We start from the raw sequence: 20,081 nt of genomic DNA on the forward strand, positions 1-20,081 counted from the left end.
GAGTAATTGTGTTTTTCACCTACATAGAGTCCCCTATACCAGAGCACGGATATGACTTATAAGCAGATAATTTCCGTGAAGTCAATGTGGACACCATTCATATTTCTAATTGTTCCTCTCACCTTTAATTAACTGGGAATTCAAGAAAAATTGAGAAACAAAGATGTTAAGTACTTTCCCCAAGGATACACAGGTCACAACAATCTTGCCAGCAGCCAACCTTCAAAGAACACACTCACTCATTAAGCTCTTTTCTATATGTGAATCTCCCAAAGCTACAGGAGAAAATAAAATCTACTTTCTGTTCCCTCTTATACTCCTGATCAGACTCTCTTTGTCAGAAATAATATGACAGGTCACTTCCTTTCAAGAGCTCCTGTCATATTCCCAGCATACTCTAAGTCACTGAGTATGTGATTCTTTCAGCTCTGGGGCTGGGAAAGAGGGGGTGGGGCTATCTTGTATGTGAGGTTATTAACAGTCCCTACGGGTAAATCTCAGAATTAAAATCATCCACTTTGACAGCTTTCTGACATCTACTAGTTGCACCAATTGGCTCATACTCTGGGAAAAGATAAAGGTGGGAGGAAGACAACAAATGAAGCCCCTAAGTTTAATCTCTTTTCAGATTTCATTATGGAAAGCATTTAGACATTCCTGTAACTTTCTATAAGATTCTCTGTAAGAACACACAAGAGAGAATTTTTTTTCAGCTTGTATGAACTGCCCCGACCCCTTCCCCACTGACCGACAAAGCCAATCATCTCACCCCTTCCTCCCAGTCTTCTCTTTAACATCCTGGCTCTCAAAATTCCCTATGATGAGAGGGGGGAGTACAAACATTCCCCACTACAAGGAACAGGTCACGCTTGCTCCTCTGTACTTCAGTCCCGAGCCCCTTCTGAACGCCTCTCAAAGCCCCCATGGGCATATATTGTAATTTTAGAAAACTTTGCAGCAGTTGTGGAAAAACACACACAGGAAATCTAGATTAGTAAAGTATTCCTCAGGAGGAGGCAAATGCCTGCTCAGACTCACTGATTATTATAATTTAGTATCATTAAATAGCAGCTCCTGGCAGTCTTAAAGACCATGTCTAACTGACACAGTGTTGCTGACAATCAGCCTTCTTATTTGTCTTCTCTTCTTTTCTTTAAAGACACTTTTAAATTGATCTTTAGACAGAAAGGAAGGGAAAGGGAAACATCAATGTGAGTAAAACATCGACTGGCTGCCTCCTGCACGCCTCCTACCAGGGACCGAGCCTGCAACGCAGGCATGTGCCCTGACCGGGAATCGAATCAGCAATCTTTCTGTGCACGGGATGACGCCCAACCAACTGAGCCACACTCGGGGCTATTTGTCTCTGTTCTCGAAGTTGCTGCAATATTGTTACTTCTGAGTCTGACTACATATTTGACTGAACTGGTGAAATTTAAGGGGTATAAAAGTTATATGGGGTTCCCTCGTGTCACTCTCCCAAATATATGTTCTGAGGGTCAAGGATATAGAGCACTCACCTCAAACTACATCCCATCAGAAGTTCCCCCATAACTTCATTTCTGCTTTGGCTGTCTTGTATTTGGGCAACCAGAGGCACCAGCTGTTCCATTTCTTTATTCAATAAAGACTCCCTGGTAGCCCCCAAAGCCTGGTTTAGTTCATGAACTAACACGTTAGACAGAACTCAATGTCATGTTGAAATTTAAGTTCAATTCCTTTTATAAGAAATGTATCCTTGCTCAGCCAATGTGGCTCAGTGGTTGAGTGTCTACCTATGAACCAAGAGGTCACAGTTCGATTCCCAGTCAGGGCACATGCCCAGGCTGCGGGCTTGATCTCCAGTCGGGGGCACGCAGGAGGCAGCCAATCAATGACTTTCTCATCACTGATGTTTCTATCTTTCTCTCTCCCTCTCCCTTCCTCTCTCTGAAATCAATAAAAAACTGATGAGAAAACTTGTGGCTGCCTCCCACAAGCCCCCGACTGGGGATGGAGCCCACAACCCGGGCATGTGCCCTGACCGGGAATCGAACCACAATCTCCTAGATCCTAGGTCAATGCTCAACAACTGAGGCACGCCTGGCCAGGCAAAAACATATTTTTTTTAAAAAAGAAACATATCCTTCTTTTAAGAAAGCTGAGTAGTAATAGATTCTAATGGGAGCTCTGGTGTTTGGCCAATAGGGCCATGCAATTGGACTCCACATTCCCGAAGGATTTTTCTTTATTTTATGGATCCCAGGATCCCTGTCCACTTTAAATCATCAAAAACTGGTAAAGATTTTTAACCATCAGAACTGTTTAGGGCTTGCCCACGGGGGTGGACCTTATTTATTTACTCAATAAACACAGGTCCCTTGGGCAGAAATCAAATTGCTATTGACCTCACTTTTTAAAATGGAAATCCTGCACCTTCTCAAATGACATACCCATGAGTATGCTGGCATCAGATCAAAACTCTGTGTGATGCTGCTTTTCAAGTGCAGGACTTTATCTCCTACTCTGCAGCAAGCCTTGTTACTTCTCTACTGAAAGTTCTTATCCATGTATCTTGACTATTAAGTGGTTAAGAATGCCCCCTATAACTCTTCCTCAGAGATTAGTGAATCCAGAAACAGAAAACTGTTATGTGCCAAGCTCTATAATCTTGAATAGATCCAGGTTTCTTCACAGCTAAGATGAGAGTACTCTTGCTAGAATCAGGATAGTAATATTTGCCTCCTAAGAGACTGAAAGTTAAGATTCCACTTCTAAATTATGTAAAACCTTTTACCTAAATAACTGGAGGCAACTGAGATCCAGTGCCCACCACCCACCTTAGCAGAAGAACTCTCTGTGCTGACAACCTGGCTTTACTCTTCAAACTCAATAGGAACTCAAGGAGGTACCTACTGGGATGGATGGGATTGGAGCTATGTAGGTGTATTAGATACTGTAGCTGAATTACAAATTACCCCAAAACTCAGCAACTTAAAACAACAAACTTTATTGCCTCACAGTTTCTGTGGGTCAAGAATTTATATGGCCTATGCGGGGTGCCTCTGGGTCAGGGTCTTTCACAGGCTGTGATCAAACCATAACCCAGGGCTGCAGTTATCTCAAGACCTGACTCAGGGAGGACCTGTTTCCAAACTCATGCACACAGCTGTTAACAGGCTTCAGTCCTCACTGGCTCTTGGCCAGAGATATTGGTTCTTTGCCAGGTGGACCTCCCATTGAACAGCTCACAACAGAACTCACTTCCATTAGAGCACGTGAGTGAGAGAGAAAGAGCGGCAAGAGAGAGACCTAAGAGCGGCCTAAGATGGAAGCGATTGTCTTTCTATAACCTAATGTTTGAAGGGACATCCCATTGCTTTTGTCATATTCTATATGTTAGAAGCAAATCAGTAAGCGCAGGGGAGGGGATTACACAAGTGGATGGACACTGGGAGGCAGGGATCACTGGCAGCCACCTTGAGGGCTGCCCTACTGCAGGAGGAAAACATCAGAGCTACATTCAAAAGTATTTGGAGGTTAAATGGCATATCTGGATTTTCTTTAACATACACACACACACACACAATAATTGAAAAAATAGTGACAAAATATTAACAGCTATTAAATCGAGGTGATGATTATAAAAGCTGTTCATTGGACTCCTTGTCCACTTTTCTGTATGTTTGAAAAAAATTTTCATTAAAAAAATTAAAACCAACTGATCTTGTTCATAATAACGGGTCAAGGAAAAAATGTATTGACTATGCTCATTCTTAAATGATAACATTTGGCAGCCATCCCCCAATGTTTAAAGGGACAATGCTAAATGACCCTCCTCTAACAGGTGAATAAACTCACTGTTGGGGGTCTTATGCGTACCTAGATGCCCTGACAGTCTCGTCAGAATCGTTCTCTTGTGATCTTGTCTAAATTGTAAAATCAGTAAAAGAAATCACACTAGATAATGAGCTCCACTTGAGTGCTAAGACTGTATCCCCAGCCCACAGTATGTGCTCAGTAAATGTATTTTTCCATGAATGGCAACTACTTTATTATACCTTGCCCTTAAATCTTTTAAAACAAAATTATCCCTCCCAATACTTGACGGTATAGGACTCTAGGATGCAGAATTCTGGGGATCATCTAAGGGCTTATATAGGTACTTGAGCTAATAATTCATAAAGAAATATTTTGGGCTGGGACGGAGTGGCTCAGCTGTTGAGCATAGACCTATGATCCAGGAGAGTGAGGTTTGATTCCCGGCCAGGGCACATGCCCAGGTTGCAGACTCGATCCCCAGCAGGGAACATGAAGAAGGCAGCTGATCAATGACTCTCTCATCATTTGATGTTGTACCTCTCTCTCTCCCTCTCCCTTCCTCTCTGTGAAATAAAAAAAAAAATGAAATATTTTGGCCTTGCCACATACTACTATAGCTCACTTTCCATAAAAACAAGATGGTCTTCTAACCATGTCAGCCCTTAAGTTCTCCTGAGAGAATATCCAAGGCTGGACCATTTAATTTTCTAAAACCTTATAAGTACTGTTATTATATTACCATGAGGATATATACACACACACACACACACACACACACACACACACATACATATATGTACATATATTATACAAATACACAGTAGGGTATTTCACTTATATATTTTACATATATCATATGTGTGTTACATATTCTCTATTTTATTATATTGCATGATACATAATCAATGTATAATATACACCATGTATATTATTACGAAAGTATGTATTGTATTACCATATGAGGGTATTATATATTGCATTACTATTTGCAGAGGCACATTGGAAATGCTCCATATAAGTCAGCTCTTATCAATATTATTTTGATTATATGTAAGAAACAGCTCTGGCTGCTTGGGATGCCAGGACTAATGGAACAGACAACTCATGGAGTCTCCATCATGTGGAGAGATGGTAAACAAATCAATCAACAAGGAAGACTTAGCTGGTGATAAGTGCCATGCAGAGAATTACAAGAAGGTGACACTGTGGAAGGTTATTGACAGCCTCAGCTGACTGGGGGAAGGGAAGGCCTCTCTGTGGAGGTGATATTTACGCAGAGACAGGACTATCAAGAAGGAACGAGCAGTGCAAAGATCTTGAGGCTGAAAATTTTAGGCAGGGGAAAGGAACAGCTAAGACAAATGCCCTGAGATCATCAGTGGGTTTGTGAACAGAGAAAAAGGTCAGGGTGTCAGGCACGCAGTGAGCGAGGGGTGAGGGTGAAGAAATGAGCCTGGAAAGAAGGCAGGGCTCGGGCAGCACAGGGCTGTGAGCGCAGGTGCAAGGCAGTGGAGGGCGAGAAATCCAGGGTGAATTTTTGGCCACCAACTTGAATAATTCCTGTGAGTGTGTCTCAAGGAAAAAATTCCTCAGAAGTGAAGCATGAAGATATATTTTTTTTAATCTTCACTCAAGGATTTTTTTCCATTGCTTTTCAGAGAATGGAAGGGAGAGAGAGAGAAACATTGATGTGAGAGAGACACATCGATTGGTTGCCTCACACACAGGTCCCGATTGGGGTCGGGATGGAGCCTGCAACCAAGGTACATGCCCATGGCCAGAATCGAACCTGGGACCCTTCCGTCCAAGGGACAACACTCTCACCACTGAGCCAAACTGGCTAAGGCAGCATGAGGATATTTAATTTAGAGTTATCTATAAAAAAAAAATGGGCCAAGTCTAAGCGAATTAATACCTTCCAACACAATAAAATATTACACACTTATTTGAAAAGATAAATTTCTAAAATATGCCAAACAGAAAAATGTTTAGAGTTTACTTTTAAAACGAACAAAATACAAAGAGAGAGATACATCAGAAATACAATTTCATTAAAAATATGCATGTGGAAGATACAGGGAAACAGGAAATAGTTACTGAGTTAGGTGATAGAATTATGGAACACACCTAAATTCTTTTCAGTTTCTTAAGTGTTGATTATAGTCTTTTCAATACAAATTGAATAATGTAAATAAATAAATTATGTTGTTGGGTTCACCAAAGACCAAACAATTGATTTAATGTATTAGAACACACCAGGTCATCATTTATCTATAATCCATCCCTGAGTTAGGCAGTCTCCTCAATGAATTTTATCCAGGCAAATCAGCCAGCAGAACACAAACGGGGAGGGCTTCCATGCCAGGCACACTGGAAAAGCTCCGAGCCCTCCCATTCTGCATCAATCTGCTGCATAAAACCCTACAGGATGTGTGCTGATAAAGATATAAAACCTACTGTCTACATGATGCTCTCCTACAATTTTTCCTTTCTTTTATTCTAATCATTCAGTAATTGAAACCCTGAAAATTTAAATACCAAGTCAAAGTCACTATTCTCCGAGGAAGAAACAGCTAGAATGCCCCCAGGATACAGTAGAGACCAGATCACTTCTGACAGAATTACACCAACCTATTTGTGTTGCTAAATAAGCCACAAAGATTTCTAAGAACTCAGTACTGATTAGCATTTAATTTTATTCTGCTAAAGGTAATTTTTATGTTTTCATGAATAATCAACATGGTTTCAGCAACTGAGTTAGCAACAATGAAAATGGGAAAGAAAGAAGCCACAACTCTGGCCCAAGAGGGCCTAGTCCCCACAAGGCTGCAAATACTTTAATAAGAGCAAGGCCTGGCCCCACAAGCAACAGAGAGTTATTGAATAATATGTAAAGACCTTTCCGAGTAAATCACTTCCACTTCAGTCAGTGAGTACAGGACTCTGGTATGAACTTGTAAAAAGTTAAGGCTTGCCCTGGCCAGTGTGGCTCAGTTAGTTGGGCACTGCCCCATGCACAGAAATGTTGCTGGTTCGATTCCTGGTCAGGGCACATGCCCAGGTTGCGGGCTCGATCCCTGGAAGGGGACATGCAGGAGGCACCCCATCAATGTTTCTCTCTCCCTCTCCCTTCCTCTCTCTCTAAAAATCAATAAAAATGTTAAAAACAAACAAAAACAACTAAGGCTCTCACTGGAAACCAATCAACAGAGGTAAAAATAGAATTTATGGTTTCCAAGTCTTATTTCCTCCGTGCATATGATTTTAACAAACAACCAGGATGAACATACAGAAGTTATACTGGAGAAAAAGAAGGGAGGAAAAGCATTGTCATTAGCTGGGCCACCTGAGACCCAGCCCCTAGCCTCTCTGACCCTCACTTGGCTTTCTCATCTGTAAGATAACTAGCTCTCAGGGGCACTGTAAGACTACAACATCTCAAGATGATGTTAAAAAGAGTATCTAAAATTTATCCACACAAAGCATCTACAGTCCATATAATAGATTTTTGACACAGGAATCAGGAAGGGCTGGGCTAAGTACCATGCAGACAGGCCCAACCAGGGTCACCCTCTCGACAAAACTGTGACGTAGGCCTGGTTTGTTCTCAATTTTATCATCTCCCTTATAAAAGACTACAATTTTATCCCTTTCATACCTGCCCAAACCAAGGCACAGTCACCTCTGCAGCCCATCCATGGCTCTTCACCCACCCACCGTCCCCCCTCTGGCACCCAGGCTGGCCCTTCCGTACCCCCCCCATATTAGATTACGAACACATTCAAATCACCCGGCGGGTTTTAAAATTACCTTTCCCCAGATTCTGCTCCCAGAGACGGAGTTGACTGGCCTGGCAGAGGGCCTGTGCAGCTGCGTTTTAGAAGCCCCCAAGGGGACTCTAACGAGCAGTCAGGGCTGCGGGCCGCTGTTCTAGACAGGTCATTTGGAAAGGGCTTCGAACCTGCCTTAGGAGACACTGCTTCGAGGTTCCAAAACATTCCTCTTATTGCCTCTCATTTTCTTCTTTAGCTGTGGATTTCATCCATTAGTAGACTCACAGGCATAACTATTCTACGTCTTTATTCTTCTCTGCACTCTGTTCACAATTACTCAGCATATGCTAACTGTGCTAAAACGGGCGTGGATATAGCCTGATGTTTCCCATCCGTTCCTGCTGCCTAGGCCTGAAAGCTGCCCCCCTCACTCCCTGGAAGGCACAGTGTGTAGCTGTTGTGTTCCCAGTGGCTCCCAGCCTAGGCCTGAGGGCCTAACGTGAATGTGGTGCAGCAACCTAAGTCACTACCCACTTTCAGTATTTTTTTAAAAATTAGCATATGACCCATACATCTTCACTTCTCCAGACGATCCATCCCCAGGATCCTCAAATTCCTCACATAAAATTATTTTGAGACTAACCATCTTCTTAACCACCCTCCTCTGGGTACACCCTAGTTTGGACAAGTTCTTTTAAAAGACGGATCCCAGAACTGAACATTGCACTTCTTTGTTCAACAAACACTTGCTGGCTGCCTAACGTGTGCCAGGCACTCAGTCAGGCCCTAGAGAGAGAAATGAATCCACCAAAGTCCAGCTGAGGAGACAGTCAAACGAAATCACTGAGAGGAGGTGCTCTGAGGAAGAAAGCACCAGGTGCCTGGGAACATAGACCAAGTTGGCCTGACACACTCCGGGAGGAAGTTCCAGAAAGGTTTCCTTGAAGAAACAACTTTTAAGTGTTGACACTATGCTCTGTTTAGACAGGCTAGATTTTTATTAGCTTCTTTGGCAGCCGATCACACTGGGGACATACTGAGATTGAAATCAACTAAAACCGTAAGTCTTTTTTCAAGTCTCTCCCCACCCTAGATTTGTGCAATTCAATTTGAGGACCTAGTATAGAATTGAACACTTATCCCTAGTAGGTTTCTTTTTGTTAAGGTTGAAAACTTTGAGTCCTGATTTTCTGCCCAATTTTTTAGCTATTCTTCAACCTAGAGTCATGCAGAAACCATGAAGTGTGCCTTTGAAGTTGTCAAGGGGCCTCTGAGGAAAGTCAAGAGCACAGTCTCTGGAGAGCTCTCTTCAGATTATATCAGTCCATTAATCAGCACTGGGAGGGTACAGTTACTCAATGAGCCACAAATCCACCACAATTAATCCAAGGGTTTCAAACCTTTTTCTTTGGTAGGGGAAGTTGTCTGCCAAACAAAATACAGCAGATTTCCAACATACAAGGTGTGCAAAAGTCGGTTTATAATTGTGAATACATGAAACACAGAGTACTTTTGTACTGTTATTTATTGATTGTATTATTCTCCATACAAACAACTGTAAACCGACTTTTGCCCCACCCTGTACAAACAGATAACAGAGGACCTGCTTCAGGTGAAGCAGGGGTGGAGAGAGTCCCTCTCCTCCCCACCAAGAAATCTAGGTGTCACCACACACATCCATGAGGCCCCTTTGAAAACCAGCCATCTTGCCCACAAGAATATCATGAAAGATGGTATCCTGTGGTTAAAATTAAAATGGTAAGCTGGAAAAATGTTTGCAACATGTGATAAAAGAATTGATGTTACTAAATGTATGAAGAACTTCCACTGGGCCCCCAAATCCATTCTTGGCTTAAATAAATTATATTTCATTTATATTAAATACAAATAAGGTCATGCCACTTCCCTATTTTCAACCTGTGATGGCTTCCATCGCTCTTAAAGCCCCAAATTATTTAGGGGATATATAAGGCCTGCGCGATCTAGCCCCTACCTGCCTCCACCTCATGCCACACTTCAGCTCTTGCCCACTTTCCAGACAGACTGGCCATTTCCCGGTTTCTTAAAGAACCTCAGCTGCTTTTCATCTCAGAGCCTTCACATGTGATGTTCCTTCTGTGTTCCCTGTCCCAACCGGGTTCCTCCTCCCCACGCGCACGCCTGCTTAACTCCAGCTTATCTTTCAGAGTCCAGCTTACCTGTCATCCCCTTAAAGAAGCCTTCTGCAACCACCCTGAACCAAGTTAGTTACCCAGCAAAAATGCCCTCATTGCACCTCTCATAAGTGTTGCTGTATTATAAATGTTTCCGACGATACCTTCCTTGGCTGACAGCTCTAGTCGCTCAGGCTGTGCCCAGCTTGTTCACCACCTTCTCTTCAGGCCCTCATGAAGAGCCTGGCACACCGCTGTGCATTTGACCCTACAGCCAGACTCATACAGTCCTCAGCCAAAGGCACTGCCCTTCTGTCTAAATTCCAATTATTACAAGCATGCTCTCCCTCCTAGGTCTCTAGCCATGACTGAAAAGCACATTCCTCGATAGGATATTGCAGATTCCACCTGTGGAACCCATCACTATTTCTGATTTGCCTCTTAAACGCATTCACAAATTTCAGTTTTTTGCTTAGAAAGTACTCCCAGATCCACAGATCCTGGAGTCAGGATTGGCTGTCTGCTAAATGTGTCCTGACATTCATTAGCTCTTTCCTTCATTTATCCAACACATATTTATTGCTCACCAGTGGTGCACAGCTGAGCCTCATAACTGAAACTGTATTCTTATTCTTCTGCCCCTATATTATTATCTCTCCCAAACCAACTTTATTTACCAATCATTCATTTGCTTTTTGAGATAACTGCTGTGTCATCACATAGGGTCTATAACAGTTCAATTAAAAGCAAAGGAACAGCCCGGCCAGGCGTGGCTCAGCGGTTGAGCGTCGACCTAGGATCCAGGCAATCAGGGTTTGATTCCTGGTCAGGGCACATGCCCGGGTTGTGGGCTCGATCAATGACTCTCTCATCATTGATGTTTCTGTCTCTCTCCCTCTCCTTTCCTCTCTCTGAAATCAGTAAAGATACATTTAAAAAAAAAAAAAAAGCAAAGAAACATTAGATTTTAATAGTCTGTGCTGCCTCATTGAGATCAGCTTCCTTAAGACTCCTTTGTAACAATCTAAACCATCACCAAAACCCCCCATCCTGCAGACTGTTACCCCAGCCTGAGCCCTAGGGGTCAGGAGAGACAAGAGAGGAAACCTCAGGCCCAGCAGCAATCCTCTACCTCAACTTTCCTTAATAACTCTTAATTCAACTTTATGAAAGCTGCTTACCAAAAGCATCAAAATGCAATCTTGTGTTGTGACTGGCAGAAGTGTGAGAACCACAAGACAAGGAGTATAAACCCCCCAAAAGGGTGTGGCCACGACCAAAGGCACCCTCCCCAAAAAGGGCAGCTCCCTTGCTGTAGTGACCACCTCCCTTCCCCTAATCTGTTTCCTCCTAGAGCCCCGCCTCCTCCTTTGGAGTCCCTGCTCACTGAAACCAGATCTCTCTTCTCCTGGCATGCCAGAGGGGTAAAGAGGTGTGCAAAGTGGCACTTGCCTTTCAAGGATTTCTGGCCTAGAGTTCCAGGCATAATTGCAGCCATCCTCTCTTTACCTTTTCCTTGGCACGTGCCCACTGAGCCCCCTGACTCTACCACAGTCCAACTAATTCCTGAGCCACATCACCACTTTTGCGCCACAGTGAGGCTCTGCAGTCTGGAGGTATGGAACCCCAAAGGCATTTTTGGTTAAGAATGGGCTAGACATTTTCTATTACTAATCACAAAAGCTACTTTTAATCTTCTATATATTATTTAACTAAGAACTACGTGATCAATCAAATATTTATGTACTTAAATAACTATTTTATTTTTTAATTCGTCCTGGAAAATAATACCACATCGTAACTATTCATGCTGACAAGGGTGACAAGCACGCATGGCAAGTTACTCGTTTTTACTGCCTTTGGAAGGAAGAACTACTTTTCCTCCCTTGACTCTTTACTAAATAGTTGAGATCACATACTGATGTTTATTAAAATAACCAAGAGATTTGGCTCTTTGACATATGCCAACCCAGTGTCAACAAGGACTGAAAAACCGAGACTCCCCAAGCCATCTTTATGTCTTAATAAAAGGCTTCGGGCTGGGAAGGGAAAGGGGGGGGGATGCTTTACATTTTTCATTAGTCAAGTAGAGTTGGCTGGCAATCAGCTTGTTTTTCTCACTTCCATTAACAAATTCCACTTTATTACTTGTCTTCCCATAGCAGCTCCAAAAAGAGGTCATTTCTCCTCAGGTACTTATGCACTTCAGCCTCAAGTTTTAACATCTCTTTGTGGGGGAGCCAGACTCCTAAGGAAGGGTATGACCTCAACTCACAAAGGCCAGGAGATCTAAATCAGTGACAACCATTCTGATCCTAAAATGCCTCTCCCTCATGAGCCCTTTTCTTATGATTTGCCTAGGAAGACCTTCCTTATTTTCTTCATTAGGACAACTGTTTCTTTCTTGGGCCAGCACGACTGCCACCTCTTGTATGGCCCCCCGTTTCTTCCCCCATTTCATCCTGCTTCTGCTGTGTCCCCAGAGCACCGGGTGTAGAGCTCTGTCGTGGGACCTGCCACAGCCCGCCCTGTGCATGGTTCCTCTTCTAGAGCAGGGGCCAGTAGACTTCTCGGGAGGGTCAGATGGTAAACATTTTAGGATTCCCAGGACACATTTAATCTCTGTTGCATTTTTGTCCTCAAATTTTAATAATGTAAAAACTGCCCTAGCCGCTTTGGCTCAGTGGTTTGAGCGTAGGCCCACAGACTATAGGGTTTTGGGTTCAATTCCAGTCAAGGGCACGTACCTTGGTTTTCAGGCTCGATCCCTAGCCCCGATGCGTGCGGGAGACAACCAACAGATGTGTTTCTTTCACGTTGATGCTTCTCTCTCTCTCTCCCTTCCACTCTCTCTGAAAAGCAATGGAAAAAATATCCTCAAGGAGAGGATTTTAAAAAAAAAGAACCACCACCAGTTTGGGACTGTAATTTGCCTACTCGTACTTTAGAGTCTCCTCTCTCCCGCTGGATTGTAAGGTGAGAGCAGGGACAATCTTTAATCCATCTTTGTGTCCCCAGCTCCTATACACAGAGGTGTTCAAATCACTGACGTCAATTAAACTAAAACACCTATGTCTAATTTATCCTAATGAATCAAGCACATCCATGGGCAATTTCCCCAAATCTTAAACAATCTCAACAAAAAGTCATTTTGCATTTTGAGTCTCTTGGGCAACTGGGCATTAAAAGTAAGCTCTATCCCTGGGTAAAGGGAGAAGTAGATGTTTGTCTCATTCAGTAAGAACCATGATGTTCAGCCAAAGAGTCTCTCTCCCTCCAAATGCAAAAACAGTGCTTTTTTGAGAGGGTTCGACTGCTCCCTGGGCCCCATACTGACTCTAAGTCCAGCTAACTCAGCTTCTGAGCAGCCCATTGTTTCTCTTTGCAGAAAATCATCAAGACTTGTGATGCTGTTTTGAATACTTGCAGGCACCCAGCTTAGCTATTAGTGATTCATTCACCTCCCATCTCACCACAATTGGGGAGAAAGCATTTTTCTAAGTCATTACATGCCAGAAAACATTGGCAGTTATTATTATTATAGCTAGACCTGCTCCCTGGTTCTCCCACCCAGAAATGCTCCAGAAAGGTCATGATCAGCCCTCTCTGGTTAAGGAACCACACTGTTTAATTGTGAGAGATGAGCAGCACATCACTGGCATAATCTTGGTCTTAACTTCAAGGGCTCAATGCCTGGCTTGCTGGAGCTCCCAACAGCATAAGCTAGTGAGGAAGGGGAGGAAGCCATGAGCAGACAGAGCCATTGCTAAGGAGGAAATGGCCCTCTGCACGTCTACTCTGTGAGACTGGGCATCCAGTCTAACATTCCAAAGGAACAGACAAACTGGAGGCTAATTCCACTCATATCTCCATCAGGCAGAACCACCTGGGCTCAGGGAGGAAAAGCACCAGAAGGTCCAGGCAATGTCCATCTTCAAGCAGGCAGTGCTCTTGAAGGTCTGTTTAGAGGAGGAGCCCAGCCAGCACCACCCCTCACACCTCCATATAACAAAGCTGACCAAGGGGAGGAAATGAGTGCTGAATGTGCCATCAGGATCTCCCCATGCAAGCTGGGGTTCAGGGGAGGACTCCAGGTCCATTAAGTGTCTGGAATGTGGAGTGGGAAGGAACCAGAGTGGGTCACCTGCAGGCAGCAGGTAACACCCAGCACAGCCCCCAGTTCCTGGGACACCAGGTGGGTTTTAACAAAACAAATCCTAGAGGCGAGGTGCCTACTGTGGTCCAGAATGGAGATGAGGGTGCTGAGAGAGGGCCAACGAAACCCACCTTCCCCAAACAAAATCAGCAGCCCCGAAGGACTAGGTCATATGACTACTCACTTAGAGAGCTTGGCTCCCTATATATGAGTTGTCCCCAGGAGAGGCCATCATTTCACACACAGAAGCACCTAAATTCAAGTGATATTTATGAATCACGATAGCTAAGACTCGAGCTCTGCCCAGTGCAGGATCACATCAGCCCAGCCACCTGCAGCCAACCGGGTAAATGAGGGCAGCTCGCTCTACTCTCAGCATCCTCACTGCCCTTGGACACGCATCTCTCTGCGCTTCCCCGGGAGGGGCCTCCCCAGCACAATTAAACCCTTGGTGGGACTGCAACCTACATGTGGAAGCAAAGAAACCAACCAAAATGAAGCTTTAAATCAGTAAGCTAACAGTGCTTTACTAATCATGCAAAAAAAAGTAAGGAGAGAAAATATAGAATAGAAGGTGTGGTACGTTACCCAGCAGCCCTGCTAAAGACCGCATGTCCTTCTCCATCAGCATGTAAATCTCCTCCTCGGAGAAGCGGCCAATGCCGTGGCCGTGCATCTCGCGTTTCACAATTCCTTTCGTTATGTGGCACACGACCCACCTCAGCAGGTTGCTGAAGGGACCACCACCACTAAGAGAGAGCATCTTCCGGGTCTCATTGAGATTGTCCACCCACTGGCAATAAGCTAACGTCCTGGAAGCGTGTGGAAACAGGTTACTACTGTGCATGAGACATAGCAGCTCCACGGGGTCAATTTCCCGCGAGTGGTTCAGAACTTAGCGCACCCTGGAGGAACTGAGGCCGTGCAGCTTTTCTTAAAAAGCCGTCTGCATGGCAGGTATTAATCACCCCGGGCCCTAGTGAACGCCTGCACTTCGGGCCCGTGAGAGACACGGTAACAAGCCCAGGTAAGGGTGCCATGCTTCCACTCCACCGCCCTCAGGCCGTCCCCCTCTGCCCCCCAAGGCCACGCTCCGCGTCCTCTTAGGCAGCCCCAGAGGGAACACGCAGACGGCCGCTTTAACCGGCTGTCAGGCAGCACAGCGCGTCCCTGCGGGCGCTGGGAGGAGGCGGCCGCGGCCGCTGTGCCGCCTTCATCCTCTTTCTTGACCAAAGCAGGGGTTCCGTGGGTAATGTGTTCTGTTCGTTAAGCCGCACACTGTTGTTTTGTACACTTTGTGTATGCACTTTATATTTCACGATATCAAAAGATTTTTTTTTTAGATGAAACCTTTTGCCTTTGTGAAAGGATCAGGGAGTAGGTATACCTGTTCGTGTTTATCATAAACTCTACAAGTTAAAATATTACGTTAACGACTTGCTCAGAAAGTCAACTCTCTGCTTCAGTTTTTCTCCAGGACTCTGAAGTGGATGCAAACACCAAAGGCAGTGGGCGGGTCACCTTCCCCATCTGGATGGTGCTTTCCCACCTGTGCGGGGGGCCCTGTGCGACGTGTGGACAGTTAAGCAGCTGTTCTGTGCCATGCTGGCCGATACCCAGGCCCTCGCTGGCTCTGTTCTTGGTGCCTGTGCAACTGCAGGAATGTCTCTATGGTTAATAGTGTTGGTAGGTGGAAATTAAAGGGTTTCCTACTGAAGGCTCAGAAAAATGGAGCTGTGGGCACACAGGTGTGAGATAATGAGGTTTTCCTCACCAGGAGCAATAACAGATGCATCAGCAGTCACCGGCCCTGCTACGTGGGCTGACACAGCAGCAATGGCCACGTCAAAATAATGAGAAGAGTGAAAAGTGTTTTTACAGAGAGAACACAAGGGACGACAGTAAATTATAGCTACTTTACACTTCAAGGAAAAAAAACTGAAAAAGGGCCCTGAAATTTTGATCATTGTATCTTGTTCTTTTTTTAGGGTTTGTTCCTCTATAAAATGAAAATTAGGGGGGGGAAGCGAGAAGATTTCTCTAAAATTTTTTAAGCACTCCTGATTTTTGCTGAAAGATCTTACAACCAATTTCAATGTACTGTCTGTACTACAATCATAACTCTTCTTTATTGCCCTGATAAAGGAATGCCTACAAATCTTGTTAGAAGGGTTTGTGTACCTCTTTTTTATAAGTCTCTCAAAATAGAGTATTGAGGAGCCTAGCCATGCATTTTGGTGAGAAGAGGAAAAGGTATATCTCAATGGTGACTAATTAATGTGCACCAATTAAGCCGCAGGGTAGTCAACGCAACTTTTTAAATGAAGAGCTCACATTTATTCTAGTAAATTCTTTAAAATTCTTCAAACGAAATGCTTTTCTACTTGCCCTTCTTCTTACACCTGCAATTAAGTAATTAAGGTGTCAACTTTCACATTCTCTTAGAACAATTTGGCACTTTCATTCTAATTGTACGACATCTAAATTCACAATACACAATCTATACAATACTTGATTATTTTGGAAGTTAGTGATCTGAGAATAAAACTAAATTTTCCTAAACTAAGGATGACCACGAGGTCATAACAGCATCTAGGGAACATCTAAAGTCTAAAAATGAGGAATACTGTGACTCTAAGCTGACAGGCTGATGTGGGGGGAAAGCGCACTCTTTGCAGGCAAATTACATAGGTTTTGTCGTAAGCATAACTGAGCCTGAAGGATGAGCAGACGCTCACCAGGCAGATCCCAGGGGGAAGGTGCAGGAAGAGCATTGGCTGGTTGGTGAATGGCAAGAACTTGAGGACAGGCGGGTGGGGTACAGGATGCCTGAGGAAGCTTGTAAGAGTTTGGGGCTGGAAGGGTGGGCAAAGGCTCGGATCAGGGTGGATCTGTAGCAAAGGAGGCTCAGCTTTATTTTGAAAGCAAAGTTTAACCACTTGAAAAGTTTTAAGCCGACAAGAAACATGATCAGATTTGTGGTGAAGGAAGGGCTGAAAGTGGGGAAACTGGCAGAGGAAGGCTGGCTAGAAGACCATGGCAAGACCAGGCAAGAAATGATGCACGGAACCAGGTGATGGCAGAGGGGATGGTGAACAGGGAATGCATAGGAAAAATAGGGAGTTAGGAGAAAAAGACCGATGGGTATACAGGATTAGAAATAAGGAGAAACTAAGCATTTTCTCCCAGGCTGATGGTGTTAGTGGATGATATTGCTATTAACCAGTACTGGCAATACACAAGGTGGAGTAGGCTTCGTTGGGGAAAGATGAGTGAACCTGTTGCGTTTGAAGGTTGCATGGAAGCGCCTAAGTGAGGGGTCCAGCAGGTTGAGAACGCAGGAGGTAAGTTTAGATCAAGACAGAGAATTCATGGGCAGGGGCATCAGTGGCAGTTTTAAAGCTGTGAGCGGAGGTGAGGCTGCCTAAGGAAGTTTCCAGGGTAAGGAGTGGGGAAACCACCGCTCAAGGGCAAATGAGAAGAGGAGAGAGCCGAGCTGGGCCAGCTTGGAGAGAGGTCGCTTTCTCTGAGACGGAGAGAAGTGGGGACACCTCTTTCCCCGAGATAAACAGAAGTAGGGACACCGTTTGCAAGAGGTGAGGAGCTGCAAAAGGATTCTGAGCCCCTGCCTGATGACTTCAGTTTCCTCTGTGAAGGAAACGAGGGCAGGTGCAGAAACTGAGGATGAGCAATGGGGAAAGAGCTCCTGAAAACTAAAGGGTAGAGCAGCAGGCGGGGGTGGGAGAGGCACCTGTCTGGGCCACACAGCTGAGCAGGCAGGAGTCCCCACCAATGCCACGAAGCGTCTAAGGTTCTCTACCTGCATTAGCAGGTTGAATGCAGGCCACAGAAGAAGGAGCACTGGGTTGATTACGAATTTTGCAGTTAAAAGTAACCTCAGAAACTGTCTGGTCTTCCTCTCTTCTCTTTCCTTCTCAACTCTTGATTTCTCTCCTCTCTTTCATTCCCTGAGCCCCATGTTATAGACACATGTTAGTGAAGAGGTAATGAGGGCTGGGCAGGCTCTTTCAGGGTCAAGCTCCATGGAGGGCGTATAAACTTTAAATACCAAAGAGAATGGATGCTTCATGGACTCCCAAATCAATTACTACAGGTCAAAGACATCACTGACCACGCTTCCATATCATTACAGCCACGAGCCCACCTCCTCCTACAACCACACCCTGAAAACTCTGTCCACCTGGCGGGGCTTCCACCTGCTGTTCACTCCATGACACCACCCCTCCAAGTCCACAATCCCTCCTGTTGCAAAATCCAAATCAACCTTCTTCCATGTTTATCTTTCTTGAATTCTCTCTAGCACCCAACAATATTGGCGTCTTTCTTAGAATTCCTTCGCTTATGTCTCCACTGCTTGCTTTCTTGCCTCTTACATGTTCCCAAGATTTTTACCTTTGCTCCTTCTACCTTCTCACTCATGGAGTGATCTGTTTCCCACCCATGATTTCAAACCAATGACTCCCAACTCTGTGTCCAGCCCAGATCTCTGTCCTGAGATTAGGGACCCTCACGAGGGATCCTCGGGAACTGAAAACCAACTCTCACACAGCTGGACTCATCATCTTCCTTCCCTTCCAATCCACTTCTCACCGAGCCAGAAAGAGGCTCTGGGGCTATTCCTCACTGCTCCCATCCCTCACTCCTGACAGCCGGTCACCCTGGGAATTCACCCTTTTCTCCAACTCAGTTAACACTGGAGTACAACCAGCCCTTCATCATTCTCCACCCTGAGGACAGTGGCCTCCTAGCAGGTCTCCTGACATCCCCCAAGGCCTTCCAGAAATCCCTTAGCCCCAAAGCGATCACAAAGAGCTTCCTAAAACACAAATCGAATCATATGTTAGAATGACGATGCTTCTCGGAGCCATTCGTTAACTCCCCATCGGTCTTTTGCTTGGCACACCAGCCCGCTCCCCAGTCTGACCCCTCACGCTGCATCGCCTCCCATGCACCACCATACAGAATTACATGTGCCTTCTTTCATGCGCCTAAACTTTTGCAAATGCTGCTCCCTCCGCCTGGATATCCTAATCTTCCCCACCCAGCTCTTTCACCTGACACTCTTACTGTCCCTAGATTCTCTTGCGACACCATCTCCTCTGGGAAGCCTTCCCCTCATCCCTCCAGCAGGTGCTGGCTGCCTTTCCTTGGTTCTTCAAATGCTCCCCAGCACTGACAATTACAAAGGCTCCATGTCTCCCTCCAGCCTGGAAGCCGCTGGAGGACAGAGATAGCATCTTATCACCTTGCTTTCCCCTGCATCCGGCATAGTGCCTGGCCACTAGCCGTAATTCATTCACTAAGTTAGCTGAAGAAATGAATTATTAATTGAATAAAATAAGGTTTCACTCTGAGCCAGCCACTGCTAAGCGGTGTTCCTAAGGGATGGCAATATTTAAACAGACAAATGGAGAGTTGCAGTGCCCATGGAGAATGAAGACGAGGCTGCCACTGCTCTCTTCTGGGATCTGTGTCACTCTCCCCTGGGAAGAGGCCACTGCACAGGAGTCATGAATTCTTAACTGGAGAGGCCAAGGATGGCCAATTTGGAAACTAGACTAGGCTAAGCAATTAAAATAATTTATCATTCTGAGAGCCTCTTTCAGGAAGTTGATACTCATGTTTTTTATTGCAGCTGATGGATCCATTCTCTTCTGCAAAATGGAGTCAAAGGGTTTTGTGCGGTTTTTTAAAGAATGATTATTTTAGAACAGAAGAATAAACCTTGTTCGAACATTTTTAAAGGAGATCAAGAAGACAGGAAAGAAAAAATTGATGCTGAATGTTTGAATGAAGATATCTCTCATTATAACCTAACATGAGACCTGGCCCATAGCAGAAACAAATAACAATATGTGGGAAACTGAAAGTCACTGTTTGATGAGAGAGTCCTTGCGTGTGGCCTTCCCAACCATGAGAATGCCGTTCTCCATGTTGTGCTATCCTTGCCATATTTTGCTTGTACTCTAAATGCTCAAGAGCATATGAAAAGCTTCTGTTTCACAGGCATGAGATTAGCTCCTACAAACTACATCCAAAGCTGGGAGAGGGGATATCAGAGAACATATCAATTGAGTTGCAACCAGGGAGAGAGAATCCCCTGGCTTTTAGAGAATATCTTGGTGATAAGTTATTTTATTAAAGCTTCCTACCTCCTCATTCACTGACAAACTCAAA

General features: G+C 44.7%; 1 protein-coding gene across 1 annotated transcript in view; it reads right to left on the minus strand.

Annotated features, from left to right (window-relative positions):
- The window catches only part of FAXC (failed axon connections homolog, metaxin like GST domain containing), a 50,890-nt gene that overhangs the window by 13,681 nt on the left and 17,128 nt on the right, over positions 1 to 20,081 (minus strand). Inside the window, exon 4 of the mRNA XM_016220197.2 lies at positions 14,472 to 14,695. Coding sequence (XP_016075683.1) covers positions 14,472 to 14,695 — 224 coding nt within the window. The remainder of the gene's footprint in view (positions 1 to 14,471; positions 14,696 to 20,081) is intronic.

This window comes from Miniopterus natalensis, chromosome 5, assembly GCF_054644295.1.
Source record: "Miniopterus natalensis isolate mMinNat1 chromosome 5, mMinNat1.hap1, whole genome shotgun sequence".
Classification (NCBI taxonomy): domain Eukaryota; kingdom Metazoa; phylum Chordata; class Mammalia; order Chiroptera; family Miniopteridae; genus Miniopterus; species Miniopterus natalensis.